The sequence below is a fragment of the Galleria mellonella genome, unplaced genomic scaffold, assembly GCF_026898425.1.
Source record: "Galleria mellonella isolate WM207_F2 unplaced genomic scaffold, CSIRO_AGI_GalMel_v1 utg59, whole genome shotgun sequence".
NCBI classification, from domain to species: domain Eukaryota; kingdom Metazoa; phylum Arthropoda; class Insecta; order Lepidoptera; family Pyralidae; genus Galleria; species Galleria mellonella.
Window position 1 is genome coordinate 791,852 of NW_026442125.1, and position 22,635 is coordinate 814,486.

General features: G+C 34.8%; 1 protein-coding gene across 4 annotated transcripts in view; it reads left to right on the forward strand.

Moving 5' to 3' along the window:
• LOC113522870 (inactive ubiquitin carboxyl-terminal hydrolase MINDY-4B) overlaps window positions 1-22,635 on the forward strand; it is a 155,049-nt gene that overhangs the window by 127,690 nt on the left and 4,724 nt on the right. For 3 of the 4 annotated variants that reach the window (XM_052899616.1, XM_052899617.1, XM_031914085.2), the window contains 7 exons: window positions 8,500-8,588; window positions 9,000-9,229; window positions 11,844-12,033; window positions 12,492-12,557; window positions 19,562-19,632; window positions 21,159-21,306; window positions 21,814-21,951. In XM_052899616.1, coding sequence (XP_052755576.1) covers window positions 9,072-9,229; window positions 11,844-12,033; window positions 12,492-12,557; window positions 19,562-19,632; window positions 21,159-21,306; window positions 21,814-21,951 — 771 coding nt within the window. In that variant the 5' untranslated portion in view covers window positions 8,500-8,588; window positions 9,000-9,071. Of the gene's footprint in view, window positions 1-4,244; window positions 4,440-8,499; window positions 8,589-8,999; window positions 9,230-11,843; window positions 12,034-12,491; window positions 12,558-19,561; window positions 19,633-21,158; window positions 21,307-21,813; window positions 21,952-22,635 lie in introns of those variants that run through there. The other variant, XM_031914084.2, reaches the window with a different exon arrangement.

Consider the following 22,635-nt stretch of genomic DNA (forward strand, 5'->3'; position numbering starts at 1 on the left):
TGTTTATAATTCTTAATTATTATATTGTATTGTATTGTAAAACCTTTATTGTATATACTTTACATTAGATATATTAAAAAGATTATTAAATCTTTTATCATTGTGTTGGAAACACCAACAATTTTTTTTTTATACAACTTAGAAATGGCAAACAAGCTGGCGGCCCACCTGATAGAAAGTGGCGACCGTCGCCTATAGACATGAGCAGTACCATGGACATAACAGAGTATACTGTTTCGCCCATGATACCCCCCATGCGTTGCCATTCCTGAAGACTCAGATGTTATTCCTCTGTACCTGTCTGTGATAAAAACAATTTACTTACGAATTGTTCTCATAGAAATTATATTAAAATAAACTTAATAGTTTAGTTTTTAAATCAAAATAACGGATTACACACAATTGAAGTAGATTTTTTTATGTAGTCTTTTTTTTTTATAATAAACAATCTGACGACCCAACTGATGGAAAGTGACAACCGTCACCTGTAAATATGAACAATATCATGTTTTATGTTACTGTACCTTGTAATTTCTACAGTTAGTTTACGATACGAGTGGGACAGATGTACCCATGTACACGACTTTTGTACAAAGTCTCCCTCTATTTAATCACTAGATATTTTCAATAAGACTGGAATATTAGAATTTACTCAATTAATATTTATTTTTAATTTTCTTTTATTTATTCGACTTCCATTTATCAGCGTCCCTTCTAAAACATCACTAAAGTCTAACTGTTTGCCAATCATATTTTCCCTTTTGAGAGTTGCATAAATAATCGACTATCACCAGCAAGTTTGCCATTCTAAGTCTTTCTAGATGTTTATGGAAATTCCAAGTTTAATAATTTTCCTGCGACACGACTCCTAGAAATCTAAGGAGCTATTAATTATTCATCCAAAACACTTAGTTACAATTTACAATACTAATGCAATACCCAACCCTTAGACTATCTTAAAGTCAAAAGCAAATAAATGTTTGTATGTATAATTAAACTCATAGTCAAGGGGCAATTATTCCATTAATATTATATTAATAGTCATTATATCAATAGACTGTAGTATTCCATAGTTTTATTTGTTAAAATTAGTAATAATTGTTTCGGATATTTTATAATCTATTTTTTTGTGAATCAGATTACATTAAATTTATCTTTACGATATAAATTCTAGTAACAAATATTTAAAAAAAAATTATAAACATTCAAATAAACTTAAAAACTTATAATAATATTACGTTTAAAACTAGTTTTTTTTCTTGCAATGAAATGTAGTTTGAAGAATTGAAAACAAAACCAGTCAAGCGTGAGTTGAACTAATTCACTGAGGATTCCGTATATAAAATAGTCTCTGACAAGGTTTCTCTTTTCTTTAGATAGAAAGATATTTGTATATGTTGTACACTCGCCGTTGCTTTAAAAAGTTACAAAAATATTAAGAGAAATAAAAACTATTATTCACTATAAGACCAACGTATTAGAATTAGCATAAAACGCCAAAAGTCGATCTGTTTAGGATATTTATATTTCTCTGTGAGAACATTATATCGCAATCTTAACAACTCCATCTGTCGGCTAAATATAGAACTAAAAATTGATTGAAAAATTAAACATACATAAAGTACGTAAATCGTTTTTAAGAGGGACGCTACTGTCCATCCCTCGAATATTAAATTTCCTTAGTTGCCCCTTACGGCACCCATGGAGAACAAAGTAGTGGTCCATTCTATGCCGGAACCACAAGGCCAAGACATTCATATAGAATTGCATACATCAAATTCTTATATACACACACTTGGATTTTTTTTTTTGTATACAACTTATAATGACAAACAAGCTGACGGCCCACCTGATGGAAAGTGGTAACCGTCGTTCATAGACATGAGCAGTACCATGGACATAACAGAGTATACTGTTTCGCCTATGATACCCTCCATGCGTTGCCATTCCCGAGGACTCAGATGTTATTTTAATTAAGTTAATTACTGTACCCTGTAATTTCACTGCCATATCCCACCCTTCAAACCGAAACACAGCACTGCAAACACAACAGCTTCACAGTAGAAACACGAATGGGACAGAGGTACACAAGTAAATGACTTTTGTACACTTGAAATATTTTTCAATAATTGATATTCGTTTGATAAAACAACGATAATTAAATATAACATTAATTTAGTTTTGTATAAGATTTATTGTTAATTATTCTAAAAAGAAGTAAGAAAAAGGAAATGAGTAAGTAATTACAAGATCTAAAGCAAACCTAATTACACCAGGCAATTAACAAAACAAGCGCTTTGTTTATTTCTAATTATCGTTTGATTAGATGCAGTTTGACTCTATTTTGCGACTAATTATGTGGAAATTCAATAATTTACGTAGGTGTGTATATACCTATATACACACACACACACACATACACACACACACACACACACACACACACACACACACACACACAGACACACACACACAATATATATATATATATATATATATATATATATATATATATATGTATTAATTTTAGTAATATTACATTAATTTATAAAAAAATACATTTTCATTTGTACAGCACTTAGAGCTGGACTACACATACACACACATACGCGTGCACGCACATCTCTCTCTCTCTCTCTCTCTCTCTCTCTGTGTGTGTGTGTGTGTGTGTGTGTGTGTGTGTGTCAAGAAATACATGTATGTACATATTTTAATCTATTTTCTATGTCTTTTGCTAAATAAATGTAGTGATATAAGAAAACTTGTATGTTATAAGTAGTGCTGTGTGGTTCTGTCATAGAATGGGCCATCTCTCCCTTTCCCGCGGGTGTTTTAAGAGGCGACTAAGGCAACTTAATAGATAGATAGATAGATAGATAATTTATTTGCATTACTTACAGCACACAAATTACAACATATATAGATATACATAAATAATTTAAAAAAATACATAAAGCTAAATACAATTTTTCGTTTGTGCGTGTGCCATAACAATACAAAATGGTCACAACTCAGTTTAGTTGAAAGCTAGCCTCTAATGGTTGAAGCAAGCATCTGTTGTGAAGCAGTTGTGTTTGCATTGCTGTATTTCAGTTTCAAGGAAATTACCGAGTACAGAGGCATAATATCTAATATATATTCTCAGGAATGGCAATGCACGAGGGGTACCATGGGTGACACAGTATAATCTGTTATATCCACAGTACTGTTCATGTCTATAGGTGGCGATTACCACTTTCTATAGGTTACCTAGGGTACCACAATGTACAAATATCAGATACTTGGATACCATTGCTCCAAGTAGATGATATTTGCCCAAAAAAATATATAAGTACTTCATAATATTATTGAACAAAAGTCGATTGCTTGGGTACCTCTGTCCCATTCGTGTTTCTACCGTGAAGCAGTTGTGTTTGCATGGCTGTGTTTCGGTTTGAAGGGTGGGATATGGCGTGAATTTACAGGGTACAGAGGAATAACACCTTAGTCCTCAGGAATGGTAACGCATAGGGGGTATCATGGGCGAAACAGTATACTCTGTTAGGTCCATGGTACTGCTCATGTCTATAGGCGACGGTTACCACTTTCCATTAGGTGGGCCGTCAGCTTGTTTGCCATTATAAGTTGTATAAAAAAAACTATTTCATCAGTAAGTATGTCTAGCAATTGAATTGAACGCTATATATGGCAATAGGATCGTGTGGCACGAACACAATCAATGCAACTGTCCACATTTCACACTTAGGTACAAAGCGAAGTGCATAGCCTCACCTATTTATTCTCTATTTGGTTGCCTTTGCACCAGTAGTCTGTCTTTATATCTAGACACTGCAGTATACTGTGTTGTTGATTTGTCTTTTATTATTAATATTCTTTTTTTCTTTTTTACATTTGACAGTTTACTCTTGTGTTAATTTTTATTGCGATTTAAGTCATTACTTTTAAGAGAGTTTCAAATTAATTTCCCATTTTGTTTCATTTTTCTTTTTCTTTTAATCTTAAATTCTAATTTCAATTTTGTTTCTTTTACAATTTAGATTTATATTCTATTATTTTTTTTTTCTTTGAACCTTTATTGTATTTTATGAAATTAATATTTCAATTATTAATTGTGTTTTGTGTTTTCTTTATTCAAATCAGTTTATGTTATGTTTTGATTTAATGTTAATATTTAAATGTATTTATATATAATTTACTGGATTTGAATTTATTAATTAATAATATATTTTCATGTGTAAATAAAGCTTTATATTTCGCAATTCTGGTCAATTATTTTCGAAATTAATAGAGTTTACTACCGTGTTGGTAAATTATTAATTATTAGTTTTGTGGGTATTGAAATTACAGTTTTTTTTTTTGCTCAGCAAATTCATAAGTATTTATTACAGTGACAATGTTGAGAAAGAACGTTCTCGGTACTTCGCAAGAAGAATTTTACGGTTTGATATTTTATTTCTATCTATCTATCTATCTATCTACTCGTATCTTCACGCTCAGATCCTTGCGGGGTAGGCAGAGAGAACCTAATTTTTTTGCTTTCATTTTTGCATTTCCATAACTCGTCTCTTATGTACGTACGCTGGTCTTGGAGCATTTTACCTCTCTCTTATTTTAACTAATATATAGGAATTCTTACTATTTATAAATTTGATTGAAATTTACTTTGGTTATTTGTTACCTTGGATATTGATACCTTAATCGCCCAATCAGTCGTCATGAGGTCTAATTTATATATATATATATATATATATATATATATATATATATATATATATATATATATATATATATATATATATATTCTTCATTGCACTTGTAAGTTACATATAAATACTTACTTTACTATATGTTTAATATTATAAAGAAGAAAGATTTGATTGTTTGCTTGTTTGTAATGAATAACCTAAAACTATTCAACCGATTTAAAAAAAGGCTTTTTCTTATATAAAATTACATTATCAGCGTGTTTTTTTTTATGCAACTAAGAATGGCAAATAAGCTGACCGCCCACCTGATGGAAAGTGGTAACCGTGGCCTATAGACATGAACAGTATCATGGACATAACAGAGTATATACTCTTTAGCTCATGACACCCCCATGCGTTGCCATTCCTGAGGACTCAGGTGTTACTCCTCTGTACCCTGTAAATTTACTACCATATCGCACTCTTCAAACCGAAACACAGCCATGCAAACACAACTGTTTTATGGTAGAAATACGAATGGGACAGAAGTGTCCAAGCAAATGACTTTTGTACAAAATCTCCTTCTGGTAAATATCTTAATAACATTTCTTCGAATATTCTATCTACCTGTGTGAAGCTAAGCCGGAATATTGGTATACTCGTATTATAAATAGGGACTTTTTTGTTTGTAATGGATAATCTAAAATACTTAACCGATTTTTAAAAAAACCTTCACAATAGTAGTCAATCTTCAAATATTGGCAGTCGCACACATACTCATGAAAGCGGAATTGAACAAAATAATTCTAGTTGACTGACCATTATAAATTATGAATATATTGGTAAAAAAAAAGAAATTGGTAGAAATCTTAAAAGAAAAATATAAAAAAAAATATGTATGTATATATATATTTTTACAGTAGCATTTTGCTCTTTTTATTTGATTCCCCAAAGTATTTCATCTTTGATATTCGAATCATTTAATTTTCTTTGATATTTGACTGGCAATGCAGACATTTAGAGCAACCTTTTTGATAAATATCTCTCTGTAGTCAATGAATTCGTTTATATAAAATACTTTTTGTTTTATATATAAAAATATATTATATATTACATAAAATAGATACTTATGTATACATATATATAATAATTTTATCTTTGTTTTATCCTATCAAACCAAAATCATATGTTAAGTATTTTTAAATATAAATATTGATTTTTAAATGTGTCTCAGTTTGTATGTTAGTGTTTCAAAATATGTGTTGACAAAATATTTACAATACATGTATATATATATATATATATATATATATATATATATATATATATATATATATATATATATATATATATATATATATATATAACTAATACATTTCACAGAATCACAAAAAAAAAGTTATGATCAGTCCCATTCACGATCCGTACCCGACCCAAAGGTCCCCATGACACTTGCGGCATTTCCGCGTTGGATTGCCAGAGATATCTTTTGAGCCAGCCTATATATATAAATGTATAGGCTATAAAGTTTTAAAAACTGCCCCCTAAGGAATAGTTGTGTGTGTGTGTGTGTGTGTGTGTGTGTGTGTGTGTGTGTGTGTGTGTGTGTGTGTGTGTGTGTGTGTGTGTGTGTGTGTGTGTGTGTGTGTGTGCGTTCGTGTGTTTTTTACATTAATCATCACCTATATCTATACATATAGTAAGTGTATGTTTTATATTACTGACCAGACTTCATTCTTGCCATTTTCATCTTTCACTGGTACCTCATCATTGTATCGACACCATAAGCGGGTTTCCATTCCGTTTTCATCTTTTGAAAAAATGCTTATTTCCATATGTGCATCTCTCTCTCTCTCTCTCTCTCTCTCTGTATGTGTGTGTGTGTGTGTGTGTGTGTGTTCATATTTTTTATCAGGATTGATATCACTGTTTCATTTTCCGAAACAAATTCATAAAAATTAAACATTTTCAAAACTAAAATTCAAAAATGTAATACGACGACACATTTCCACCGACACAGCAGCAGCCGAGTGCTTTTGAAAGCAAATTGGTGTCTATTGTGACCCCAACAATGGATTTAACTGAAAACGACAGGGTATAGAGCTTTGCATACGTGCTGCAAGGGTTTGTTAGCGGAGAATAGGATATCTTGAGACGTTTGTCGAAACCACTCTAGAATTGGTATTGTCTGACGCAACGGCAAAATATATGCATGGACACTGATGTATAAATTGCATAATAGCAAATCATATTATTTCCTACCATTCGCATGGAAATTGTTTCGTTATTAAAAAAGCAATATGTCAGTTGGAAATTTTCGAATCTCATTTAATTGTGTACGCAGTTAATTCCCAATATGACGGTAATGAAAATTCCTGGACATTTTAATTATTCCTGATATTATTTATATTACGACTTGTAATGACTTGAAAAAAAAAAATATAATAATAGAAATTATTAAAAAAAAACAAGGACAATAACCTTATTGTGTGGTTGTGGTATGCAATAGGTCACCCTTTCCTTTCCCGTGGGTGATGTAAGAGACGACTAAGGGAGAGCGAGGGTTGAGTAGCAGCGTCCCTCTTAAAACATCTCCAAAGCCTAACTGCGGTTGCCAATCCGCTTGCCACTACTGGAAAAACCCCCTAAGGGGAGGCTTATGTTCAGCAGTGAATGGTTAAAGGCTGATATGATGATTAAAATAACTTTATTGTTTATAGTACATCATACCATCCAAAATTGACGGTTACAAATGAAAATGCAACTTCGTATGCATTTTCCTAACGTTTTTCCAGACATCGTAGTGCTGTGTGCATTGTCAAGTTTCAAGTCTTTTGCAGATAAACTGTATCTACAGTATATCAAACTTTACGCTACGATAATTCACAATAATGACAGAAAAGAAACCCTTATACTATTAAAATATGGTTTTCCACAAATAAAACCGATTTAAATTTTTTTTACAATACACGGGGCAAATGAGCATGCAGCTCACCTGATGGTAAGTGACTACCGCCGCCCATGATCGCCCACAACACCAGCAGCATTGCAGGTGTGCTGCCATCCTTTTAAAAAGGAATATACTCTTTTCTTGAAGGTTATGATGTCGTGTCGGTTCGGAAATACTTTTGCTAGAAGTTATTATGATTTAAAATTTGAACTACTGTACTTATTTTGATAAGATTTCTCTGGGACTAATTTGTAAGTACCTCCTTACAAATAAGAAAAAATCTAAATAGATTTATTACTCAGCGAGTAATTAAATTTTTCATTCCTATTTAAGAGCTGCACTCTTGTCGGTGGAGCTCTTGCCACTCACTAAAATTTTCAGCGAGTCTCTTCACCTCTTGATACGACACAACACCAACCAACAATCACCACCAACACCTTGATCTGCCTGAAGTAACCACGCCAACTTTTGCCTTGTTCTGCCTAATATAATTATGCCTTGACCAGGTCTCCCCGTTCCTCTCCTTCCTTCTATCTTTCCTTCATGTTCATAAGTTTGTCGTGTCGTATCAAGTGTCCTAACATTTGTTCATTTCTACCCTAAATAGTTTTTTTTTTTTTTTATAATTTGTCTCTTTTCCTCAACCCTAATTAGTAGTAATAACATAATAAACATAAAAAATTACAACCTCAGATTCAGAAACAATAAATTCGGAAAAATCCAACCAATTTTAAAAATTATTTCACACTTAAAAAAACTGCATTATCAGCGTGTAATACAGGCTTTATATTATCTTATAAAATTCTATCAACCCGTGTGAAGCCGGGCTGGATACCTAGTCTAAACTAATTACGATTGTTCCAGAGAGAGTACTGTACGCTAGGAACAAGTTGTTAGCTGGATCTAAACCAGCTGTTGTTGGTGGGAAACCAATAACAGAAGAAGTAGCCAACGTGAGTATGGTCAATCATCATTATATCAGCATGTCCACTGCTGAACATAGGCCTCGATTACCTTCAGATTCATCATCTACTCAAGACCCAAGAAGTATTTTACCAGGAATATATAGAAAGCTGTGGCCGTATGGTCCCGGCATAGAATAGGCCAGCCCTTACTATCGCGTGGGTGTCGTAAGAGCTGGTATGAGCTAAGGAGAGCGAGGTATTGGCAACAGCGTTCCTCTTAAAACATCTCTAAAGCCTGACTGCGGTTGCCAATCCGCCTGTCAAATGTGGCAATTACTAGAATCCCCCAAGGGGGAGGTTTATATTCAGCAGTGGACAGTTAATTGCTGACTTGATGATGAAGATGTATATAGGAAGAGCATTTCATTCCCTAACAGCATTATGCATTTTTTTTTCTAGGAGCTTCGGGTTGTAACATTCGGTTCAGCGTCTTGCCCACCTCGAGGGGAATGGGTTCGAACCCCACTGACTATGAGACCTCCAGATCAGACACTGGGGTACGGATTGTCTGCACCAAGGAATGGCGCTAGAGCATTATTATCTGGTCTCCAAGCTCATATAATCAAGTGGTTGCTCTTCGACTCCCGGCCAGCGACTAAGGACAATAAGTCTGCTTTGCCTCCTGATACGTAAGTATATATCATTAATTCAGTATTAAAACAACATAGTAGAATGGTGCTTGTGAAAATGGGTGGATGAAGAAACCAGGAGAGACCTATTGTCAGAGAGAATATTTTAGCTTAAGAAAAGGTCGAGTCTTTGGAACAGACATGCCTCCAGAAGACATGTCGTGAAAATACATGAAGTAAGATTTCTGTGTAGGTATTTTTTTTTATGGATGCAAATGGCATGGTAACCCTGCCTGCGCCATCGGTATACATTGGCGAGGTACCAGTAAAGGGTGATAGGTGAGGATGAAATGGGGATGAAATGGATGAAAGGGCAGATCAGTCAGGCCATTGTGAAAAATTCGACAATAAATTAGTCACGGTAGTTTCTAGGGAGAATCACGTGGAGGTCGACCTGTAGGGTATGTAGGTATAGAGAATATTTCTATAGTATTTTCTCGCTTTACTCTGCAAGGAAACTGAATTTGTTCAAATCTTTTCAAATCTTATTTCTTATTTCAAATCTCTATTCAGATCTTAGGGTTTGAATAGATTAGCCCTTACGAAATTTGAGGCCTTTTATAATACACATCTTTAATTGATGTATAAGATATCGCATATAACTTTGTGCATTAAAAAATGGTCCATAAAACGGTCCGTTGACGCTATCTTTTAGCTCACGTATATTGTTTTTAAATAAAGCGCGCCCGATATTTTTCAGTGTTGCAAGTAATTTGATTAAAAAATTCCCCGAATCAAATTGATTGTTTTTTCTTTCAATATGAATTGGTATCTAGTTTTATGATATAATATTTTTATATTTTTTACAAATTAATATACTGGTTATATTAATTAAAATGACAGCCATTTCAATGGATTTTTAAGACGAATAGATATTTTAAATGTATTATTGTTAAATAGATTAATATATTAGATCCACAAAGGAATCAAAATAACCGACAAAGCCCGAAGGATATGCAGGGGGAAGTGACAATACATAGCTCGAAGAACCGACAATTGACGGGGAGTAAAGGTTCTTGAGTGGTGACCCCGTACGGGCAAACGAAATATTGAACGACCTCCACTAATAGGAGTGACGACTTCAAATGAATTGCAGGGAGTCGGTGGATGCAGGTGGCACAGGACCATTCCTTATGGCAGTTTATGGAGGAGATCTATGACCAGCAGTGGACGGATAATGGCTGAAATTGAATGATGGTGATGCTTTGTTATTATTTCAGACTATCTAGCGATAATGATGACCTTATACATACAGTTGTTGTTGTTTTAAAATTCGTCCAAATCGGACAGGCCAAGAACATGACTTGTACAGCCTAGTCATATGATATTATTTTTTCTTCATAAATGGGCAGACAATTTATTCGTAATTTTTTTTTATATAACTTAGAATGGCAAACAAGCTGTCGGCCCACCTGATGGAAAGTGGTAACCGTTGCCTATAGACATGAGCAGTACCATGGACATAACAGAGTATACTGTTTCGTCCGTGATACCCCTCATACGTTGCCATTCCCGAAGACTCGGGTGTTATTCCTCTGTACCCAGTAAATTCACGCCATATCCCACCCTTCAAACTGAAACACAGCCATGCAAACACAACTACTTCACGGTAGAAACATGAATGGGACAGAGGTATCCAATCAATCGACTTCTGTACAAATTCTCCCTCTGGTAATGGTTTATACAGTATTCGTAAAAGTTGTAAGCAAAATCACCGTTAATGTACATATTTCTACATACATTTACAGCTGATATAATTCTCAATTTAAATATTTTACCTCGCGGGAAATAAAAACGTTCTTTATTTAAATTTTTAAACTTTCAATGCTCGGTAATTTTTTTTTTAAAGTGTTGCCCTGAGAGCTCGGCCCCAGAATTTGTTCCGCGAACAGCTTGAAAATGCCGATCATAACTTTCTAACCTGCCTGCCTTCGGTATAAATCTACACTATGCACCGTTCGTACAATATTTTACATAAATGGACCATTCCAAGTGGTGGCTGCTTATTTAAGCTATTATAGTACTCAGTAATTTATAGTAAATTATTTAGAATATACGTACGACGTGAAAGATATTATTTATATAATTAAATTCGTTAAATTAGACTGCCGTGTGGTTTTTGCATAGAATGAACCATATCTTCCTTTCCTGTGGGTGTCGTAGAGACGACTAAAGGAACTTAATGGTGGGGGATGGACAGCAGCGTCCCTCTTAAAACATCACTAAAAATTTAACTTTGGTTGCCGCTTGTCAAATGTGACAACTACTGGCAAAACACTCAAGGGCCTGCCCTTGTGTTCAGCAGTGGACAATTGAAGGAATTAAAAACTAAATTATTGATCCGACTTTGATAAAATAGCAAAGGGCCCAGTCTGTAAGCGTGTCCTTTTAGATAAAAAAAAAATCTCAAATTGATTTCCAACTCCTGATGGAGTTATGAGGTTGGAAACATAAAGAAAAAAATCTAAAACCGCACAGATAAACCCCTTTTTGAAGTCGCTTAAAAATAAAATTTCTTTAACGTGTTACGTGTTGGATGCATAAATTTTTTTGTCATATTTTGACCCATATTTATTTTTTATATTTCTAATATGCCTTTTATATATAATAACAGCTATCTGCGACCTTCAGAGGACCGTCAAGAAGAAGCACTATGGCGCGCTTGTAGCGAGGTCATATGGCGCTGCGCTGGTGGATTCAATGTTCAATCTGGAACTGAACCGACGGCTGTGGTTGGCTTGCCCACTGATCATACATACGTCCAGCATAGTTCACATTATTACCAGGATGGTATCACTGAAAAGGTATTTTTATTATATATACATTTCCATGTTTTATAAAAATAATATATATATATATATATATATATATATATATATATATATATATATATATATATATATATATATATATATATATATATATATATATATATATATATATATATATATATATATATATACGGTTAAATATGATATGATTAGTTAAGTTTGTCTAGTTTTTTTTTTTTTTTGCTTGTTACAATATTATGCATCGCTCTACCCGCTACCCGCTGACATTAATGCTCCTTTCCACTTTTGATTTGCTGGAAGAGAACTCTTTTAGAGTTGAGTTCGCCTCTAATTTTTATTATATATGACCTAACGTCATCCTCGTATTTTTATGTTTTATCAGTTTTTACAATAAAGTAATAATAAAATAAAATAAAAAATATATTAAATAATTATTATACAATTACAGCAATGCACAATTCTGTTTCAAGCTGCATTTGTTCGACTTCACGAGACTGGAAGATTTACAAATTTTCTTAAAGCGATATCTCTATTTGGTGAGTAAAATAAAGTGTAACATTTAAATTACTTTTATAAAGAAAAGAATCTCAATTTCTCTTGTATTGTTTTTTACTTTTTAACCGACTTTATAAAAAAGATCAATCTCAATTTCACTGATTTTTTTTTACATAATCGCACGTATAGCCTAGTTCTCAAGCTAAAGTAATCCATATGTGCTATGTGCGATTAGGCAATGAATAACTAGAAGCATCATTCATAACACACAGACTCGAGTCCATTCAGAAAAATTTCCAAATGGTCCTAACCGGGACTCGAATTTAAAACCTCATTTTTACGATAAGCAACGTGTCGATTGCTTGGGTACCTCTGTCCCATTCGTGTTTCAACCGTGAAGCAGTTGTGTTTACATGGCTTTGTTTTGGTTTAAAGAGTGGGATATGGTGTGAATTTACAAGGTACAGAGGAATAACACCTGAGTCCTCAGGAATGGCAACACATGGGGGGTATCATGGGCGAAACAGTATACTCTGTTATGTCCATGGTACTGCTCATGTCTATAGGCGACGGTTACCACTTTCCATCAGGTGGGCCGTCAGCTTGTTGCCATTCTAAGTTGTTAATTAAAAATATTTATTATGAGAATGATCCTATATCTACTATTCTACTACAACGATCTTGGTTGTGTATTAATAATATAATAATAATAATAATAATCTTTATTTCAAACAGTAGATTACATAATTGATTAACAACGGTCCCCATATGGGTCGAGCCTGTATCTGGGGAACCTATTAACTAATATGGATAAATATAATTTTAATATAAATATATATAATAATTTGTAATAGTTTGTGTGTGTAGTTGTGTGTGTGTGCGTCTGTGTGCGTGTGTGTGTGTGTGTGTGTGTTCGTGCGTGCGTGCGTGCGTGCGTGCGTGCGCGTGTGCGTGTGCGTGTGCGTGTACGTGTGCGTGTGTGTTGTGCGCTTGCATTTCAATAAATATTTTAGAAAACAGGTCTTATCAGATCCTCTGTATGCACATAAGTTAGAGATTGCAGCCAATTACGTATTTTTAATTTTGCTTCTTTCACTGAACATCGGATAATTTTACATTTTTTTAATATTATATTATAAACATAGGGAAACATGAATAGTGGTAAACGGGAAGCGAAGTAGGACTTCACACAGGTTTGGTGTACAGTAGGGTTTCTTTTTTCCATCAGCCTGGGATAATGCGGACTGTTAATTGTGGAGCGATGCATTACTAAGGACACCCTAAGGATGTAAAGTTGTCGCACACTCAGAACGTTGGATTCCTTATATAGAGCAGTCGTAGAATATCTGAAGGATTTCTTTAACATCACCTTTAGCACTGATCGTTGGGCTCTCTCGAGTTCTATTAATGCTGTTACTCCCATGCCACCCCATATCAAAATACAGTAACATATTATTGATTCGCATAGCGTAAGATACACTAATCGGAGAGTGCGTTTATCAGCCGAGTCACGTAGGAGTCTCATTACATAAGTAGTTTTTCTAACTCGCTTTGCAGTGTTGATGATGTGAGATTTAAAAGATAAATTTTCATCGATATCAATACCCAAATATTTTATTGTTCTTTGTCTTGTAATACTTTCACAAGTACAAAGATGACCAATGCATGTTACCTTGTGGATTTTTAAAAATTTTAACTGTTTTGGTTCCGAGGTACGAGATTTGTAAAAGCATAAAATTTTGGTTTTTTCAATATTTAACGTTAGAAGATTATTATCGAGCCAGCTACGTATGTTACTAACACCTATTTCAGCATTTTTTACTGTGGATTCCCAATTGTGATCACTAAAAATTACTGCTGTATCATCGGCATAACAAATGATATCTGCAGAAGGCAAGATTACATTGTGTATGTCATTCATATACAGAATAAAAAGCGTCGGACCAAGTACACTTCCCTGTGGAATGCCGAAATTAATGGATAGTTCTTCGCTCACAGATTCCCCAACTCTCAAACACTGACATCTATCGCTTAGGTAGCTATGAAACCATTCCAGAGCCATACCTCTAACACCGCAGCTTTCAAGTTTCTTCAAGAGAATAGGCACTGACACAGTATCAAAAGCCTTGGCGAGGTCCAAAAATACCCCAACACATTTTTTTCCGTTATCAAGTTGCTTAGAAATAAGATCTGTAAGCAACTTAACTGTATTTTCTGTTGACTTACTACGTCTAAATCCAAATTGTCTTTCACTGATTATTTTATTAATTTCAAAAAAGTCCATTAACCTTTTATTTACAATTTTTTCAAGTATTTTAGAGTACATAGTCAACAACGATATAGGTCTGTAGTTTTCTGGACAATCTTTGGGACCGTTTTTGTGTATCGGAATTACGAGCTTTTTTCCATTGTCTTGGAAAAATTCCATTTGATAGACTGAGATTGATGATATGAGTCAGTGGAACCACTATTTCTTTTCTAATTGCCTTAAGTAAGGTGGGCCTTAACCCATCTGGACCAGGAGCACTGTCATTCTTAAGCTGACATATGTATTTATCTACTTCATGAACGTCTGTTGGTTGCATATAAAAAGAGTGATTAGCGAAATTATTTATTTTAATATTTTTCACCAACGTGTCTTGATTTGTATTGTTTTTCATAAGTGAGTCTTTTGCCAATTTCTTCCCAATATTCGAAAAATATTCATTGCAAAAATTTAAAGACTCTTCTACGGTGGTTTTAATTTTTGTTAATTCAGTTGGAATAGTTTTGTTTGGAAATTCGGCTATTGTTTTAATTGATTTCCAGAGTCTCTTAGCATCATTTTTATTATTTTCTAACAGTTTTCTATTGTAATCCTTTTTTAATTTGTGTAAAATTTCAGAAAGGTAGTTCCTATATCGCTTATAAATGTGTTGACGTACTAAATCCTGTGGGTGTCTTTTTAGGTCATTGTGAAGTTGATCACGATGCCTCATACATCTAATGAGTCCTTGTGTAATCCAAGGCTTTAGTATAAACTTCGATCTACCAATTTGTTTACGTTTAGTGTGTTTGTCTATCACTTTGGAAATATTTTTTAAGAATGTGGCAACGGCTTTATCTACATCTGTTTCATTGTTAACTAAAGACCAGTCAACATCACGAAATTCTTTTGAGATACCAGTGTAGTCAGTACTAAGCAAAAATCTATTAGGGTCCTTTGTACGATTAATAGTTGAGCAGAGACCTAACATTGCAAAATCATGGTCTGTAACATCAGTTCTGCAAACCAAACCGAGAGCGATCAAGTTTCTAGACTTAATAAATATGTGGTCTAAACATGCATCGTTACGTGTTGATTTGGTAATAACTGGTATAAAATTTTGTTCAGTTAGTAAAGAAATGTAATCAGAATTACACTGATCAGACAGAATATTTATATTTATGTCTCCAGCCATTATTATTGTCGAAGTTTTCTTATAATTTTCAATTATATCACTCAGTGATGTAATAAAATTATCAATTATTCTGAAAGATGGAGAACGGTACAAACCAAGAACAACAATGGAGTTAGGCAATTCGATTGCAAGACACTCTGCTTCTGTAAACGATGGCTCTCGCACTGTGATACTCCAAGTGGTAAGTACGTAAGCTACAACGCCCCCATTCTTATTTAAATTATTTTTAGTTTTGTACGCAGTATAACCCTGAATTTGCCCCACTGGTTGATCTTCAGCAAGCCAACATTCGGTAAGTATAATAATGTCAAAAGTTATGTTTAGTCTAGCCAAAGCCACCAAGAATGAATCAAAATTATGATAAATACTACGAATATTAAAAGTTAACAATTTGAAGTTGTAAGCATTAGTCAATATATTACTACTATTTTCCAGTATTTCGCATTCGTGACATTTTATGCTAAATGTATCACAGATATCTGTTACTGTTTGTAATTTTGTTTCAGTCATTGTGAATGAGATAAGGGATAATTACATTTATTGAGTTTATTAAAATATTTATATATATGATATTTTGCATTGCAAAGGAAAAAGATAAACTGTATTTTACAACTAAAATATAACGCCAAGTATATTTCTGTATATATTTAGTATTCATGAAGTGATTATGTAGGTGGATGTGTAAGTGTGAGATTGATGAAAAATTAATGATCTGTATTGTATACATAATAAGAATTAATGAATATTGTATAAAAACAAAAGACTCAATCAAGAATGTAGGAGTCAATATAAATCGATATACAAGTTTTCCAAAAAATATTACCCTTACAAAATGGGAGCGAACACAACAACACACCATACCATTATTTTTGTTTCGATTCAGTGTATTGCACCTGCATTCCCGATGTTTCCATTCGCAGGTCGAGGTCTTCAAAACATCTGATATGGATAGCCGGCGCTCCGTTTGCTTTACGAATGAATATCGATCCATCACGTATCCAACAATATTGAAAGCCGCAGCACTGCGCGCGTGATCTGGCTTGGCGAAATAACTGACGATTACTATAAGTTAGGCGTTCATTGATATAAATTGTTTTAGGTGGTCCATCTACAATATTTTCAGTCGTAGTGTTTCGCCTAGCTTTTGCTGCTTTTAAAAGTTCCATACGTTTCCGTCTTCTCAACAGCTTTACAACAATAGGACGCGAAATTTTGTTTTTTGCTGCCGTTGAAGAAGCATCCAGGCGACTGTAACCAGCGCGGAATACGTGATCGAGGTCGGTGTCTGATATCTCAACACCAAACTTACGCATTGTGGTTATGGTGATATGCTGTAAATTTTCATTATCGTTTTCAGGAATTCCAACAATTTCAATATCGTTAATGATATTGTTTTGCTCTTGAATTGCAAGCTTTTGTTGCACTTCTGTAAGGGATGCTTTCAGGTGAGACATTTCTAAATCATTAGCTTCCAATTTTTTATTATATTCCGTTAGTTTTGATGTAATGTTCATAGACATTGCTGACAGTTCAGCCTTCAAATCTTTGACATCCTGATGAAGCTGCATAATGCTTAGATTTTGATCCTTTAAGTCAAGGACTTCTTTCTTTAGACAGCGTATTTCTTTTAAAAGAGTAGATATATTGCAGTCGCCTGCTGGACTAATATCGTTTTTAGTTTTTAAACGATTACCACGCGAAAAGGTAATATTTTCAGTAGTTGCACAAGCATTGTACGAGTTAGTAGTACTACAACGAACAGGAGTACTAGTATTATCTCCTTTAGGTATTGAGCAGACGCATGAAGGGCAGACCCATTTATTTTTAAACTCTTGGCTGAATCCAAGAAAATTTTCAGGTGTTAGATTTAAACATTGAAGATCATATAATTCTTTGCATGTGCAGCATTCCATATAATCTATTGTAAGTATATTTGAACCACAAGCGCCACATTTGATTGACATATTTAGTGTAAAAAATTACTTACGATGTATGCAGCTCGAATTTAAGTAATTCAATTACGTTATTTAGCAATTCAGGAACTGAGCATAGTTTGTTCATCCACAAAAAAGATAGATGGATGTCTGGATAATAATTTCTCCTGGAGGTGCAGAATGAGTTCCCTGCCTTTATGTGTAAATTTTCTCAGGTGATGACAAATGCCAATTTCTTTATAAAAAACTTAACAACAAGATCCGAATTCCGATCACAATGCAGTTGTACATTATGAGTTCGCGGGAAAAGGGTCGTAAGCGCCGGGCACAACGCGTCGCTTATGCGTTTCTATAAAACACTCCACAATTGTTTTAATGACGGTATTTTTACTTTATAGGTTCCAATTTTTCGTAGAAATATCTGTTTAAATGCACTTGTAAGTCAAAAATAGATATCACATAACACAGTTTATAGAATACACTTTTAATTTATCGAAAGTTTGAGGTGAATGTAGTTATTAGTTAATAATAAATGAATATTAAGACGCTGTAACTCGAACGTGATGTTTAATCGCCTCGATTCACCGTCAAACAGTCAAAATTATTAAATTAACACTGTCTCACTTTCTAATGGTTCTCAGTTCCATACTCGCGCAATACAAATATTTTAATTCATAGATACGTCTGATTGTATTTACAAAAAAAATACAATTATTAGTAGCGTAAGGGCACATGCAGTGTAGAACGAACGATCGAACTACACTGCATGTGCCCTTACGCTACTAGCACTAGACGCTAGAACGAACAATCCCTTCCCAGAAGGAAGGGGAAAGGGATTGCTAGCAATGGAGTTTGATAGTCCAATTGCTAGCAATTTGCCCTTGAGGTCGACCTCTACGTGGTTTCCCCCGGAAACCATCGTGAATAATTCTTGTTGAATTTGTCACGATGGACTAACTAACTCACTTATCATCCTTCACTGGTGCCCCGCTAGTGTATACCGCGCGAGTGAGGTTACCATTCTATTATCACCTATTAAACTCCCCCCCCCCGGCCCTCTAGTTGAAGTGACGACCTTGAATGCATTGCTAGAAGTCCATATATGTAGGTGGCTCAGAATCATTCCTTATGCAGTCCATGGGAGAGGCTTGTGTTCAGTACTGAACAGATGATGACTGATCTGATGACGACGATGATTGGTTGTCGTAGATGATTTAGTTAATAATTATTAAATTTTAAATAAAATAAATGCTACAAAAATTACGTTTATTTTTTACTAAAAATTTTATATATTTTTTTTTATACTACTTAGAATGCCAAACAAGCTAGCGGCCCACCTGATGGAAAGTGGTAACCGTCGCCTATAGACGTGAGCAGTACCATGGACATAACAGAGTATACTGTTTCGCCCATGATACCCCCCATGCGTTGCCATTACTGAGCACTCAGGTGTTATTCCTCTGTACCCAGTAAATTCACGCTATATCCCACCCTTCAAACCGAAACACAGCCATGTAAACACAACTGCTTCACGGTTGTAACACGAATGAGACAGAGGTACCCAAGCAATCGACTTTTGTACAAAGTCTCCCTCTGGTATACAATTATGATTAATTTTTCTTTTATGAATAATATTATATTAATTCCTAACAATCTGTTTACCACATGAAGTTTCAAACCGAAGAAGGATCGGGAGCTTTGCTTCTACTGTATGCCGTTGTATTGTCGAGAGGATGTGAGAAGTAAGTTAATATAATAACATACATACATATTTGTTACCGCGTGGTCCTGAAATAGAATGGGTCACCCCTTTCTTTTCCGTGAGTATTTTTTTTATACCACTGAGGTGGCAAACAAGCATACGGCCCACCTGATGGTAAGCGGTTACCGTAGCCTATGAACGTTTGCAATACCAAAGGTATTACGCGCGCGTTGCCGACCTTGAAGAAACCTCTTTACCCCCCTTTTGAAGAACCCCATGCTGTAGTCTCTTGGGAAAACCTCGGCAGGGAGCTCATTCCATAACCTGTATCGAAGGAGGCGACTAAGGGAACTTAACGGTTGAGAAATGGGCAGCGGCATCCCTATTAAAACATCATCAAAGCCTAACTGGGGTTGTTAACCTGTCTCTCAAGCTTGGCAACTATTGGTAACACAGTAAAGGGGGGCCTATGTTCAGCATGATGGTACATACATATTTGTCACGCCTGTCTCCCATTGAAGTAGGCAGAAACAATGGAACGCCAAATGCTTCGATTCAAACAAACCACTTTTGCTTCTTCCACATTTATCAATCTTTTCATACACGCTCGCCGGTTATGGATACTTTCAATTTGGCCCTTCTTCAGCACGTCGCTTATTTTTTTTATACAACTTAGAATGGCAAACAAGCTGACAGCCCACCTGATGGAAAAGTGATAACCATCGCCTATAAATATGAACAGTACCATGGACATAACAGAGTATACTGTTTCGCCCATGATACCCCCCATGCGTTGCCATTCCTTAGGACTCAGGTATTATTCCTCTGTACCCTGTAAATTCTCACGCCATATCCCACCCTTCAAACCGGAACACAGCCATGCAAACACAACTGCTTTACGGTTGAAACACGAATAGGACAGAGGTACCTAATTAAACGACTTTTGTACAAAGTCTCCATCTGGTCAGTCCATTCATTCGTGCTCAATAAATTTCTTTCGTAATTCTTCTTTCATCCATCCCATTAAAATTCTACTATTAATATGCATAACGGGAATTTTACGAATTTACTATATCTGGCATTTTTAAAATTGATTCGACTTTATCTGGAAGTCTTCTTCTTCATCTCGTATGGTGAAGGGTGAAGAAGGATATGATATGGGGTACCTTATACCAAGTCAGTGATCGTATCCCAGTTATACGAACGGAGTCGCGGGTAAAAGTTAGTATTATATAATTTGCATAACAATAAAATATAGAAGGGCATTATCCTCTGATCTTGTATTTATTTTTATAATGTCTCAGTAATATTAACGTTTCACGGAACGAATCATTAGCAACCTTCATAAATAAATCAACAATTAAACATTTTCTTAACAAGTATTCGTAATATTTTTGAATTTAATGACGAAATTTATCTTTTAATGATAAAAGTTTTAAGCAACAAAGTCATTCGAAGAAATAAGCAATTTTAAAAGAAATAATTATTTAAATACGACGCTAACTATAGAGGAAATAAAGTTGTCGTGTTATATTAACAAAATATTAAATGATTATAACATTGCAGTGTCAAAAAGGACTTGGATGGTAAATTGCCATATCTCGTGTCGGCACACGTGGAAGGATCCCTGAACATCGTGACTTTGCTTCTAACAGGCAGAGCTACTCCGTACCTCCATAACGGAGTGTTGTATGTCGGAGACGAGGATCATTATGTAAGTTTTTCTATCTGTAATTTCAACCGACTTCAAAAAGAAGGAGCTTCTAAGTTCGGTAGTAATTTTTTTATTACCTCATAACTTCATCAAATATAAATCGAAATCTGAAAGGATATACTATATATATATATATAGATTGGTCCCATAGATTTTTTATCAAAATAAGTTTAGTAGTTCGATCCGCTAAGCGTGAGCTGTAGGCGCATTTTTTGCAATTTCATTGTACAAGCTTTTTTTTTTATTGGTGAAAATGGTATGGTAACCCGGCCTGCACTAACGGAATACGCTGGCGGAGCACCAGTGAAGGGTGATAGATGAGAATGAAAACAAGCCAGTTAGCCCATCATGATGAATTCACAAGGAATTAACCATAATAGTTTCCAGGGAGAACCGCGAGGAGGTCGACATGGTTGGGTATATTGCTAGCAATGGGATTCTCAGTCTCCATTACTAACAATCCCTTTCCCCCTTGTACAATTATTTTGCTCTCGTCTTTTCTTCCAGGCTATGCCCCAATTCGGTATTTTGGGCCGAAGTCCTGTTGGCCTACTGGTGTGGTATGGGGGAGATGATAATGCGAAGAATAGCGACAACAGGCAGTATCCTGGGTCCAGACTGAAGACACCTGCAATGCCAATATGGGTACGCAAATTTAATAGTATCGATATAAGGACATTTCGACCGTGAATTACTAACACTGCGTATGTCAAAATGTGATACCTGCTATAGAAAAGAAATACAATATAAAAGTACTTCAATCGACTGCATTCCTTTTGCAATTTTCCAAAAAATACATTTTTCTGTTGTCTGCTATTCTTTTAATCACCTGACAAGAAATTATTTTTTATAAGAACTTTCTTTGAATTTATAATTATGTTACCACGTGGACGAATCACGTGACCCGAATATGGTCACTGGCTAATAAAGAAGCAACCTATATCCTTCTCCATCCTATATTTATTTCAAATTTCACAGTAATAGGAAATCATTATGGTACTTTACCATGTGTGTTCCGGCATGGAATGGGCCACCCCTTCCTTTCCCGTCGGTGTGGAAAAGGCGAGTCTTTGAAAGCGAGGGATAGGCAGCAGTCTCCTTATTAATACATCTGTAAAAGCCTAACTGCGGTTGCCAACCCGCCTGACAAGCAAGGCAACTACTGGCTAAACTTCCCTTATAGGGAAGAATTATGTCTAGCAGTGGACAGCTAACGGTTGAAATAATAATAATACCAACCGGTCTGGAACAACATCTCAGACGGTTGGGATTCCGAGGCGGCTCACTTCTGGGAATGATGCAGAAAGTGGTGCTCTTAGATACTGCCCG